This window comes from Caretta caretta, chromosome 9, assembly GCF_965140235.1.
Source record: "Caretta caretta isolate rCarCar2 chromosome 9, rCarCar1.hap1, whole genome shotgun sequence".
In the NCBI taxonomy this organism is placed as follows: domain Eukaryota; kingdom Metazoa; phylum Chordata; order Testudines; family Cheloniidae; genus Caretta; species Caretta caretta.
The window spans coordinates 17,203,000-17,216,100 of record NC_134214.1 but is presented as its reverse complement, the minus strand read 5'-3'; the positions used below and the strand labels follow the sequence as shown (position 1 = coordinate 17,216,100).

The following is a 13,101-nucleotide window of genomic DNA, read 5'->3' as shown; positions in this document are numbered from 1 at the left end:
ACATTTCTTTGGTTCTGTTTATGTCACTTAGGAAGGAGTTTAAGCTAAACAAAAAAAGCCATTCTTACTCTGCAATTCCCATTTAGACAACCCCTAAATAAGTGATGATCATCCAACTGCTTCTATTGAGGTCAAGAACTGAGCACTTTGAAAAGAAGGCTGTTTCTTCATGTGCCTAAATTATGGTTCAGGAGCATAACTCTAGGTAAGGAGGTATGAAAATCTTGGCCCCTGAGTCTGAGTCTACAATCCTTTTTGTTGGTGTTCTCTCTTCCTTGGGCAGAAAGACTTAAAAAACAACTCTGGCAGCTATCACACAAGCATATAAAGAAGCCCCAGAGAGTCACGCTGTCCAAGACCACTATCGGCCTCCATAAAGCTATCAATATTGAGTCTATGTATGCATATATCTGTTTAATTGAACTGACCCTACAGTATATACACATACCTCTTGGCTATACAGTATAGGACGATTTAGGTTTAGGGCTTTCATCGCTTTGTTATGGCTCATAACTGTTGCTATTGCTATTAGACTTTGTGTACCCTGAAAACAAAAACAGATAAACTCTTTAGGGAAACCTGTTCAATATATAAATAAAGCAACATACCAAAGATACCATGCCTTCTTACAGGATGTATTTTTAGAAGATCATAAATATCAAATTGACATGAGTTAGAAATACTGTTATTTTTAGCTCCATGTGTTTTGGAGATATTCAGTGGTCATCTGCCTCTGCAGTATTGCAATACATACAAACATTTCCTGGAAATACCAGCAGGCAAAGGATGTTAAGAGAGTGGAACTGAACTAATAGGCACGAATTACTATGAGACCTGCTAAAAATAAACAGAATCTGATAAACTAGAGAAGAAGAATTTTTCGCAATGCATGGGGTAAAACTGTTAGTAATATCACGGGTATAGGGGGGCAGAGCTCCCCGGGTTCGGGATAGAGTTATGGAATGCAGGGCTATCTGGTCTAAGGTTAGGATTCAGGTAGGTGGGCCTCATTGAGCTAGGGTGAGGGTTGTGGAGGGCAGGGCTCTCCAGGTGAGGGTTAGGGTTCAGGTGAGTAAGCCTTCTTCAGCTAGGACTATGACTGTGGAGGGTAGGCTTCCCAGAGCTAGAGTTAGTGTTCAGGTGCATATGTCTAAAATGGGCTAGTATTAGGGATGTGGAGCTAAGGTGAGCTTTCAGGTCAGTAGCCGTCGCTGCACTAGGGTTAGCGTTGTGGAGTGTAGGGTTCTCAGCTAAGTTTAGTGGTTAAGAGTGTAGGACTCCTAAAGCTAGGGGTAGGGTTCTGGTGGGTAGGGCTCCCTAGGCTAGCGTTAGGACTGGGCTCCTTGGTCCAGGGTTAGTGTTCAAGTGAACAGGCCTCTCCGGACTAGGGTTGTAGAGAGTGGGGCTCCCTGGCTTGGGTTAGGGTAGGCGTTGTGGAAGGTATAGCCCTTAGGGAAAGGATAGCATGGGTAGGGGGTCCCTAAGATAAGGCTGGAATTGAGGTGGGTTGGCCTCTCTAGCTAGGGTTTTGGAGGGTAGAGCTCCCTGGGGTAAGGTGGGGATTGTGGGTATGCGTGGCTCCCCAGGCCAAGGGTGAGGGGCAGGGTAGATGAGAACTCACTAAAGCTAACACTCTTCTATTAATTATCTTCATATTAAGTGGATATGCATTATCTTCCACAGGAAAATTATGAAGTGTGTGAATCAGTGAAGTCAAATTAGTGAGGTTCTACTGTAGATGCCAGTTCTGATCTTTTATTCCTTTCCCCTCAGTCATACTTCTGTAACACGCTGAACTGTCAAAGGAACACTGTCTTTTGAGAAGCCGGTTATGCTCCTGTTTTTATAATCACATAGTGAAGCAGGAGACACTCCCTTAAACTGATTTTACTCAAGCATAGAAGTACAATTATCCAAAGCTTCTAAGAGCTGTGTTTATCTGTGGTGACTATATCTTCCCAGTAATACATGCTTGTAATGCCTTTAATTTTTAAAGGCATTTTCACCTTCCAGTTTGGGAGCACCAGAAATATTATGACAGGTTTCAGAGGAACAGCCGTGTTAGTCTGTATTCGCAAAAAGAAAAGGAGTACTTGTGGCACCTTAGAGACTAACCAATTTATTTGAGCATGAGCTTTCGTGAGCCACAGCTCACTTCATCAGATGTATACCGTGGAAACTGCAGCAGACTTTATATACACACAGAGAATATGAAACAATACCTCCTCCCACCCCACTGTCCTGCTGGTAATAGCTTATCTAAAGTGATCAACAGGTGGGCCATTTCCAGCACAAATCCAGGTTTTCTCACCCTCCACCCCCCCACACAAATTCACTCTCCTGCTGGTGCTAGCCCATCCAAAGTGACAACTCTTTACATAATCAAGTCGGGCTATTTCCTGCATAGATCCAGGTTTTCTCACATCCCCCCCACCCCCATACACACACAAACTCACTCTCCTGCTGGTAATAGCTCATCTAAACTGACCACTCTCCAAGTTTAAATCCAAGTTAAACCAGAACATCTGGGGGGGTGGGGGTAGGAAAAAACAAGAGGAAACAGGCTACCTTGCATAATGACTTAGCCACTCCCAGTCTCTATTTAAGCCTAAATTAATAGTATCCAATTTGCAAATGAATTCCAATTCAGCAGTTTCTCGCTGGAGTCTGGATTTGAAGTTTTTTTGTTTTAAGATAGCGACCTTCATGTCTGTGATTGCGTGACCAGAGAGATTGAAGTGTTCTCCGACTGGTTTATGAATGTTATAATTCTTGACATCTGATTTGTGTCCATTTATTCTTTTACGTAGAGACTGTCCAGTTTGACCAATGTACATGGCAGAGGGGCATTGCTGGCACATGATGGCATATATCACATTGGTGGATGGACACAAATATTATATTATATTATAATATATTATATTATATTAGCAACCTTGTTCTCCAAGAAAGAACCCACTGCCATTATACGGATGGCCTGACAACTAGACTGGGTAGTCTGTGAGTGCACCTAGGGGAAGCTGGGGGCACCCATGGTCATTAACACAACATTGCTTTTGACACAATGTGGCTGATAATGAGAGGAGAGCACTTCTTGAAAGGGAGTGCACCTTTCAACGCTTCATACCCCTCCAGAAGCCTCTTTAGAATGAAAAGAGCCCTTAGAGAATAAGGAATCTCTTTCTTACATGAATTAGATGAGCTCTAGATGATATGACATATATAACACAAACTGAATCTCAAAAAATATTAGACTCTTTTCTCTTTGGCAGTAAAGGAACTGACCGTTAGAGGCTATAATGTACTACATCACATATTCCTATAAACACACTATGCTACAGGCCCTTCCAAGTGCATCTTGTTACTTGCAACAGGACATTTTGTGATAGTTGAAGATATCACAGTATATAAAACAAGGGCAACAGATGGCATCTTCCACTAATTTAACTACAGGACCTTTATAATACACTTGAAAGGCTATTAGTTTGCAGTTTAAGTTGATAATTTTACTTTACTCACCAAATCACAGTCTCCAAGATCTAACTTCTCTAAGGTCGAATTAATTTGCAGCATTGAAGCAAAGTACATCCCACCTTTGTTTTCAATTTTGTTGCCAGTCATTCTCAAGTGTTGGAGCGTTTCATTCCTCTAGTAAAGAAAATTTAAAAGGATTTTCCTGAAATGATCTAAGCTGTGATATTATACATTTAACTACCAATTTTTTAATTGTGGCATACAGACAAAATGTCATCTTCTGTAAGGAACACAGCCAATTGGTAACAGTAAGTTAGCTGCCTATCTTTTCACTGGGACTAGTTGCCTGAGTAAAGTCTACCAAGAGCATAAGGGTTTGCAAGGGTGGGAGGGCTCTGAATTATTTATGGGTATCTGTGCTTCCAGTATAATCTCCCAATTTTCATATGTTTATTAAAGAATTCCAGACTGATATTTGTGTCTAAATTGATAGCATAGACACAAACTGCTTAAAAATAGAGTTAAATCCATTCATCATTATATTTTATTATAATGTCTGTCTTTTCACATATTTAGCTAATAGCTGAATTTTGTAATGTAGAAAACTAGAATTTTGCAGGTCTTTCATCTGCCTTTATCCCATGAGTAATCAAAGCCCACTGAAGTCAACTGACTTCAGTGGAATTCCTCATGTGTAGACAGTTAAGCTTGTGTGCAGATCTTTGCAAGATTGGCCTCTTTTTTGGCAAACTAAGGGCTTGATCCAAAGTCCACTGAAGACAAGACTTCAGTGGGCATTGGATCAGGCCCTAGCTGTAGTGTATACACAATAATTTTCACTTTTCAATTCCTCAGTGCCACTGTAACAGAAATTGTGCTGAAAAATCCATTCTGAGCAATTTAAATATGAAATTACAAAAACCACATTTTATACGCTGATATGTGAGGTTATACAGTGACGTCCTTAACAAACTGATGTGAAGGCTAATCAGGTGACCATAAAAAAGGAAAATTTAAAAACAAAAACAGGAAAATAATAGTAATCCAATAGCAAGTTTCAGAACATAATGGAAAAATAAAATAAAAAAAATCTTGGCTATGTATGGATTTGTATGAAATTTTGCCCCATCAAATTTTGGTGAAATACATGACATTTTGGTTTTATTTTTCAGTTTCATAATTTTCACAAAGAGATATCCAGCTATTTTATAGTTGAAATCAATAAATATCAATGGCTGAAGAGGGCAGTTTTCTCTTCTTCTGAAAGATGATCTAAAAGTAGCAGAGAAACAGTCTGTCTTGAGAAGACAAGCAATCTCTTTGTTACAACAAATACTGTATATAAGGGGAAAAAAGGGATTTTTTAGATTAACTTTGATGCTGATGAGAGAGTTAGTTTTGTCCATCATAAAATATAATATCAAATCAGATGCTATTGTCAAAATTACTATAGTATATCGATTAATACTTACATGCAATGCTTTAGCTATCAATTCGGCTCCATTGGTGCCAATATCATTAAACATCAGATTGAAGTAGCACAGGGTTGCGTTTTCCTGCAGTACACAAACAGGAAACCGACGCCAAACTCAAAAATACATTTTACAGAGAAATTTTTCATTTTAAACAGCTGATGCCTCACACCGTTTTGAAAGACATTTTATTTAGAAACAGTTTTCTCCATAATTAATGTACTGAGCATAAACCTTTAAAAACAACTGTAACACAAAAATGAACACAGTAGTGATTAACCAAAAACTAACAAATATCCTTATTAACCAATAGACCAGCTTCAAACTGCTATCATTTGCATATTCAGTTTTCAACATGCCAAAGGTTTTTGTACCTACAACAAATAACCTCATCACAGAAAATGACAAGGGGCAAATCGGAGGTTTAGGCAAGTGGGAAAGTATTTCTTTTGATACTTGGGGAGGTGTGGGAGGAAGCTCGGGACGGGGGATACTGGTGCTAAAATACTACTAAAATGACTATCAGTAATAAACTTAATAGTGTTGATATTTAAATTGTCATCCTTAGGTTTCAGTTCAAAGCCCCGGGAAAAGACTGGGATAGTATGTGCCTCAGAGGTACTGTTTCAGTCTGTCAGCAGACTCAGGAAAGCAATACTGCATTGGTTTACACTGATCACATTTTCAAGATTTTCTACACAACTATTAGAGCTAGAAACATACATTTTCTTTTAAAAATGAAAGTTTAGGTTCGGAGCATGATTCTGCAGCGATGAGCTGACTCCATAGATGTGGAGTTGCAGACTACAGGGATTCCTATATATAGCTTGCTTCTAGATGGCACCAGAAGCCTATGTTTTAAGTTTCCATACATACTAAGGATATACATTATGTTTTTGTCCATTTCTGTTAATTTTTTGTCATGCACAATATACTACCAAAATGCTATACAAATGCCTCTTTTGCAGACTGTACTGTAAAAACCACATATATTGAAACAACTGCAAAAATGTTATGATGAATGCAATCTGATATTCTAAATTGATGGATTTGGATATGAAAAGCCAAGATTTCTGGAATTTTTCCAAAACAACACATACTGTCACCAATATATTGTACATAAATGTTATCATGGCCAATGAAACCACAAACTTGAGGTAAAAATCAAATATTTTGGCACAGAGAAAACTACCTGAAGGAATTTTGCAGCATGCTCTGCTCCATCATCAGTTAATACATTATATCTAAGGTCCAGCCCTGAAAGGCAAAGAATACAGAAATAAATAAGACTAACAACACTTATTAATAACTAATTGATCTCCACATGAAAGGTAAGACGAAAGAACCAATACTCAAAAATGTTTCTTGTTTCCAATTTATAAAGAGATATGAAGTAATGAGACAACTTACCTGTAACAAATGTGTTATTGCTTAAGATGCAGGCAAGCATTCGAAAATCCTCATCCGTAACCTTCTGTACTGGCAGTAAGCGGTTATTTCCAGCTATTTTTAATGTGATCCCTTTTGTCAATCTGTTGTAATGTAGGAATACTTTGAAACATAAGGATGGCAGGAGAAAGAAACACTATACAAAAGTATTAGTTCTATATGTATCACGGGACTGAGATGCAATGGTGCTTTCCCTCCACTAGTATTTTTATCAGGATTGTGAAATCTGGATCAAAAAAATCCATGGAGCACTATGCTATACTAGCTGTAATTCATAATTGTTCATTTTGGCAGCTTGATACACTGTACTGCCACAAGATCCCACTTAGAATTTTAGCAGCAAAATGATGCAGGAGCTTATTCTGAAAGGTTCATTCTCACCTTTTTCCTTATCCCCTTTCCTTTGTTTTATTCCACTCCACTCTCAATAATTGAGCACAGAAGAAAGCAATTCTTCTTTCCATTTTCTCTACATCATCTTTCCTCAGACCTCCCCAAACACGGAAGAAATCTGTTATCTATAGCCAGGCACTCAGATGACACAGAATATGCTCCAAGGAGAAAGTCCTGGATACACACCTTAGCACACTTAAAACTGCCTTCACCAAACAAGGGACACTCCACCAAAGTAGATCAAGTCATGGAACGGACCACCCAAATACCCCAAGAGAACCTGCTTCAATGCGGAAATAAAACCCTGTCTGACAACACACCCCTACTTGACCTCCTGCACCCACACTGGAACCCATACACAGTGCCATCAAACAACCACAACCCAGACTCAATTGGGACCCCCGCATCCTGAAAGAAATCTTTCCTGAACTTCCACTTCTGGCCTTCAAACTACCCCCCAACCACAGGAGCCAACTTTTGTTGGCACCGGTGGGGGCTCGCGCACCCCCCCCCCCGCCCCCCCGACTCCACCCTCTCCCTGCCCTATTAGACCGCTCCCCAAATCCGTGCGCTGGCCCTGCCTCTTCCCCCAAGCGAGTGCACCGCGTTCCTCCTCCTCCCCCCTCCCTCCCAGTTCTTGCCGCACGAAACAGCTGTTTCACGGCGCAAGCGCTGGGAGGGAGGGGGAAGAAGCAGGACGCGGTGGCGCGCTCAGGGGAGGAGGCAGGGCGGAGGTGAGCTGGGGCGGGGAGCTGCCGGTGGGTGCAGAGCACCCAACAATTTTTCCCCATGGGTGCTCCAGCTCCAGAGCACCCACGGAGTCGGCGCCTATGCCCCCAACCTCTCCAAGCTCATCATCAGAAGCAAACTCTCCACAGACCAGGATACACCAACTCAAAGCAGTACCAGATCCTGCCAGAACAACAGATGCAAAACCTGCAGAGATATTTCCACTGCCACAATAATCAACACACCTTTCAAGATCCATGGGTCCTATACATGCCCATCAAATCATCCAGTGCACTAAATGCTCAAATAACAATTACATGTGTGAAACCAGACAATCACTATGCTCTCGAATGAACTCACACAGAGAAATGATAAAGGACAAAAGCACCCTATCACCTGTGGGTGAACACTTTTCACAAAGCAGTCACGCTATATCTGACATATCAGTCCTCATCCTCAAAGAAAACCTGCTTTCAAAAGATGAGCCTTGGAGCTTAAATTCATTACTCTGTTAGATATCAAAAATCAGAGACAGTGGATTTATGGCTTATTACAACAATCTGTTACCCACTAACTCTTTCTTTTTATCCGATGACTGCAGAGGTGTTAACGAGCGACTCTACCTTGAATGATCGCTTAGAACATGTGCTGAGTACTTATGTTAAACAGTCGGTTCCATCTTGCATTTAGCTGTGTTACTTGAAATACCTTTCCCACCAGAACCTGAAGAGCTCTGCGTGACTCGAAATCTTGTCTCTCTCACCAACAGAAGTTGGTCCAATAAAATATATTACCTCACCCACTTTGTCTCTCTAATATCCTGGGACCAACATGGCTTCAACTACACTGCATACTTCTCTGCCTAAAGGGTAGTTATCTCTTGCCCCAGTGGTGTTCCTAGGAGGAAGCTCTATCAAGTCAGACAATGGGCTAGAATTTAGTGTTTAATTCCCAGAAAGGAATGGCTCAGCGAACCAACTGTAGCTAATCAGGTGCAGTTGAACCTATTAAGGCTATATCTACACTATGGACTCGCGTAGCCACTCTGTGCCAGCGGAAGAGACCTCTCCTGCCAACATAATTAAACCACCCCAACAAGTGGCAGTAGCTTTTGTCGGTGAAAATTTTGTTGGTCAGGGTGTGTTTTTTTCACACCCCTGACCGCCAAAAGTCCTAGTGCAGACATAGCCTTAGGCTCAACAAAGAAGGGCATAAACTGTATGGAGAGAGGGATAAAAAGGGGTATGTCTTAATCAGAAGCCAGGAGAGACTGCTCCAGGAAAAACAGAGGTGTTACCCTAAATCAATGGTTTTCAAACTTTTTAGGCTGCATACCCTTTCCAAATAATGTAGTCCACCATGTCCCCCCTTCTGGGATCAGAGGTGATGCATGGCGGAAGGGGCACATGGAGTCACGTGTCCCTCCAGATTTCTGCTTTCCATTTAGCAACAGCTTCTAAAGGTTTTCAAACCATGGGGGGCGGAGAACGTTCAGAGGGGTGAGCGGCAACGCCAGGCCTATCTGTGTTGGGGAGCACATCCAAAAATTGTAACTCAAAGGGGAGGCTCAGCTCAAATTTGGGTGGCTTGCTGAGGTGAGTCAGGGTGGAGGTGGCGCTCCCCCCACCCACCAAGTGCCACTGCCTGGGGCTGGCCCCCGGTGAGTCAGGCAGTGGAGGTGGGAGTCCCTCCCTGAGCCCCACCACTTTGGGCCGGCCCAAGCCACCTGGCGTCGCTGCTCGCACTCCCCCACCCTGAACATTCCTCCAGGGCATGCTCCAGTTTGAGAACCTCTGTACTAAATAAAATGCGTTGTCCGCCATTACAGGATTTTTCTCAGGTACCTGTTGATGAGAGCTTCCGTAGTTTGGAAACCACTGCCCTAAATGTTTTGTACATTTTAAGTTTTCTGCCTGGAAGGAATATGCAGCTACAGACTTTTGCCAACCTGTTGTCAACTTGAATTAAACCAGAACTCCTGCAATAAAACCTAAACCCAAAAAGGGTGATTTGTATTTAAACCTGAGACTCCAGAGAACTGTCCTTTTTCATCATTCCACTCCTGGTCCTGTTACACTGTCCAAAGCTTTCAGAAGTATTTAAAAAATGCTATTTATTATTTCCTTACGTTATATCTGCTTTCTCAGCTTCTTCAAGCATGTGTGCAATGAAAGGGTTTTCTGGTTGGCTCGACTCTTGGCAGGCTTGCAAATACTGTTTATGGAGACTTAGATGAGTTGACATGACAGCTTGAAAATAAAAGCAATTTAGTAGACAGTTTTATGCATTTCTAATGTGCCCATCATATAGAATCTGGGGCCTCTACAAAATTGAGAGACAGCAGTAAGTCAAAGCACGCTACAGACTTTTAGTGTGCTGCAGGAGTTTCCATATGGCCAGTTAGTACATGGCAGGCTAGAGCACTGTAGATTTACACTATTTCCCGCGCACTAACTCTCCATACAGACAAGCCCAGAGTGATCTTTAGCGTTAACAGCAGGTAAGAGTGCGTGTTGCAATAATGCAGTCTGGAGGATTCACATGCATGAATCTCTGTGATAAGGCCACAACACAGGGGAATAGTTCAATCACTTAGCCATTTCTGGGTGGAAAAATGCATTTCAGGCTACTCCTTTTCGAGCATCGAGGTCAAGTATTACGATCTGGGACTATGAGCCATCTTGACTTTTCGGCCGTGTCTACACTACAAACTTTGGTCAACGCAAGCATAAAGCTGCCACAGTTATTATGTTGGCTCCTTGCATCAGTGCTCTGCATATTCACCAGGAGTGCTTGTGCTGATGCACAGCAGTGCACCGTGCATAGTCATTCCAGTGTGCGACTCACCATCATCCAGCACACTGTCTTTTGGGAAATTCTAGCAGTGCCTGGTGGGGCAGGAATAAGTTGTGCAGGGATCACTGGGAGCAAAGGGTCAAGTTCTCATCATGCAACTTTCTCTATCCCATAATGCCACCCATATCCCATCATTTTGGTGCTTTTTAAAAAAATCCTACAAAACTGCACAGTATTTCTCACTGACTGCCATCGCTGAAGCATGGAGCCCACAAAGCTCTACACTCTTGTCACGAGCATTGCAAATGCAAGGATGTATGATCCTCTGATATTTGCAGAGCTTCAAGAAGAACTACAGTAGCAGAGGATATAAACATTTATTGGAGGACAGATTATTGTGGAACATAGCGAGAACCAATTCAGTGTTGTTGGTGGAGTTCACGGAGCAGCTGCAGATGGTGGAATGCTGCTTCTGAGCCCGAGAAACAAACACTGACTGGGGGATTATATCTTAATGCAGATTTGGGAAGACAAGGCTTGGCTGCAGAATTTTCTGATGTGAAAGGCCACATTTCTGGATCTGTATGCTGAATCCCCAGCCCTCCAGCACAGGGACAGCAGAATTAGAGCTGCATGGACAGTTGAGAAGTGATCGCACTGTGGAAACTTGCAACACTAGATTGCTACCAGTCAGTGGGAAATTATTTTGGAGTTGGAAAATCCACAGTGCGGGCAGCTGTCATGCAAGTGTGCAGGGCCATTAATCGTCTCCTGCTACACAGGACTGGACTCTTAGTAATGTGCATGACATAATGGATGGATTTGCATCAGTGCAGTTCCCAAACTGTTGTGGGGTGACAGATGGCATGTATATCCCTATTTTGGCAACAGACCATCTTGCCAAAGACTACATCAACAGAAAGGCTTTTCTATGGTAATACAAGCATTGGGGGCTCACCCGAGACACTTCCCCACTATCAGTATTGGCTGGTCAGCGATGATGCACAACGCTTACATCTTTAAGAACAGAGGACTGTTCAAGAAAGTTGCACCCAAGGACATTCTTTCCTGACCAGCAGATTACCATTGGCGATGCTGAAATGCCAGTAGTGATCCCGGGGGACCCAGCCTACCCCTTGCTTATGAAGCCAGCCATCTCAACAGCACCAAGGAAAGCAGTTGCAGAATGACAGCTGAATGTGCTTATGATAGATTGAGGGGAATCTGGCCATGTTTATTATCATGATTGGATCTCAGTAAGAGAAACATCCCAACTGGTTGTAGCTGACAGTCATATCTTGCATAATATCTGTGAGGCAAAGGGAGAAATGTTGCCACCAGGGTGGAGGTGGAGTGGCTGTCTGCTGAATTTGAATGAATGCCAGACACAAGAGCTTTAGAATGAATGCTGAATGCCAGACACAAGAGCTATCAGAAGAGCTCAACATGGAGCTATGCAGCTGAAGGAGGCCTTGAAAGAGCCCTTTAACAGTTAACCACAGTACTGTAATGTGGTGTCGTGGATTGTGCTCTCTACCTGGTCCTGAAGTTTTGGGGGCTGCAGGGTCCTGTGTGGTGGTTGATGTACATTTATGAATGTAACACTCTCTGTTAATGCACCTATTAATATGCAGTGCTAGCTGTAACTTTATAATTATTACACTATGTTTGTCACTGATCCTATGAGTTCTGTTGTCCTGTATAATAAGTTGTGGGTGCTTTCAGTAGTTCCAGACATTCTGCAGCATATGTTGTGAAGTAATAAAGATGCCAAAAAATAGAATTTTATTGCGTCCCAAAACTAGTGCAAAAAACCTATGTGCAATTAAAAAACAAATACAGTAAAAAATTCCTAAATAAATTAACAGAACTTACAAGGGGAAAGAATGTTTATGTTCATTTCAGTCCATTTTGCCCACACAAACAGCAACTGGGGCGCTCTCAGTTCAGTTTATGTTAAGCTGTTCTTACTGTCCTCCAGCATGGAGTGGGAGGCATAGAGACACAGCCCCTGATGCCACATGGAAAGTTGGGGGCCTAGGAAGGTGCTAACATGGAGTTCTCCATTGACTGCAAAGGGAGGTGAGCCCATGCTTGTTGAACCTGTAGATCAAAAGGCTGCAGCATCTGTGTTTGCTGCTGGAGAAGCCCCATTATGCCCTAGTGCAGCTCCCTCCCTCTCCTTTTACTGCTGGGACTCCTGGGCCTTTCTCCATGCTGTCAGATATATTCACCCACCAGCCCCTCTGCTCACAGTCCGAAACGGCACTGTCTTGCAGGATCTCAGAGAACATATCCTTCTGAGTCATCTTCTTTTTCCTCTTTATCCAGGTCAGGCTTTCAACAAGTGTGGAGGGGGACCCCTCCAGGCCACAACCGTAGCAGACACAGAAAAAATACCCAGCGGTATCGTATTTATAAAGTGAAAGTTAAGTTTCAGAACTCCCTTCCGTTGCTCTCCTTAAGTTTTAAACAAGACATGCTTATTGACACTTCAGCTCCAGAGTGCCTGTGCCCAGCACTGCTCTCCAGCTCCAGCCATGGTGAGCATGGCCCAGCAGGGCCATGGGGGAAATGAGGAGGGAATTGTTCTGTAGGATGAAACAATAACATTTTGGCCCCCATGGGTATGAATGCAGGGCAATGGTGCTGAGTACTGGCACTATTTTCCACAGGCAGTGGTGATTTTAGCTGGTCTCTTGCTTCTGAGATTCACCAAGGCACAGAGAGCACAGCTGCTGCTGGCATCCCGAAGCCACTTGGGCCCATATGCTGCTAGCCTATTTAC

At 42.6% G+C, this 13,101-nt stretch overlaps 1 protein-coding gene across 6 annotated transcripts in view; it reads right to left on the bottom strand.

Annotated features, from left to right (window-relative positions):
• The window catches only part of LRRC34 (leucine rich repeat containing 34), a 36,646-nt gene that overhangs the window by 20,150 nt on the left and 3,395 nt on the right, over window positions 1–13,101 (bottom strand). For 4 of the 6 annotated variants that reach the window (XM_048863359.2, XM_048863358.1, XM_075132122.1 and 1 more), the window contains 6 exons: window positions 9,646–9,766; window positions 6,357–6,478; window positions 6,139–6,203; window positions 4,947–5,030; window positions 3,520–3,648; window positions 449–544 (listed from right to left, as the gene is read on the bottom strand). In XM_048863359.2, coding sequence (XP_048719316.1) covers window positions 449–544; window positions 3,520–3,648; window positions 4,947–5,030; window positions 6,139–6,203; window positions 6,357–6,478; window positions 9,646–9,766 — 617 coding nt within the window. The remainder of the gene's footprint in view (window positions 1–448; window positions 545–3,519; window positions 3,649–4,946; window positions 5,031–6,138; window positions 6,204–6,356; window positions 6,479–9,645; window positions 9,767–13,101) is intronic. The other 2 variants (XM_075132123.1, XM_048863360.2) reach the window with 2 other exon arrangements.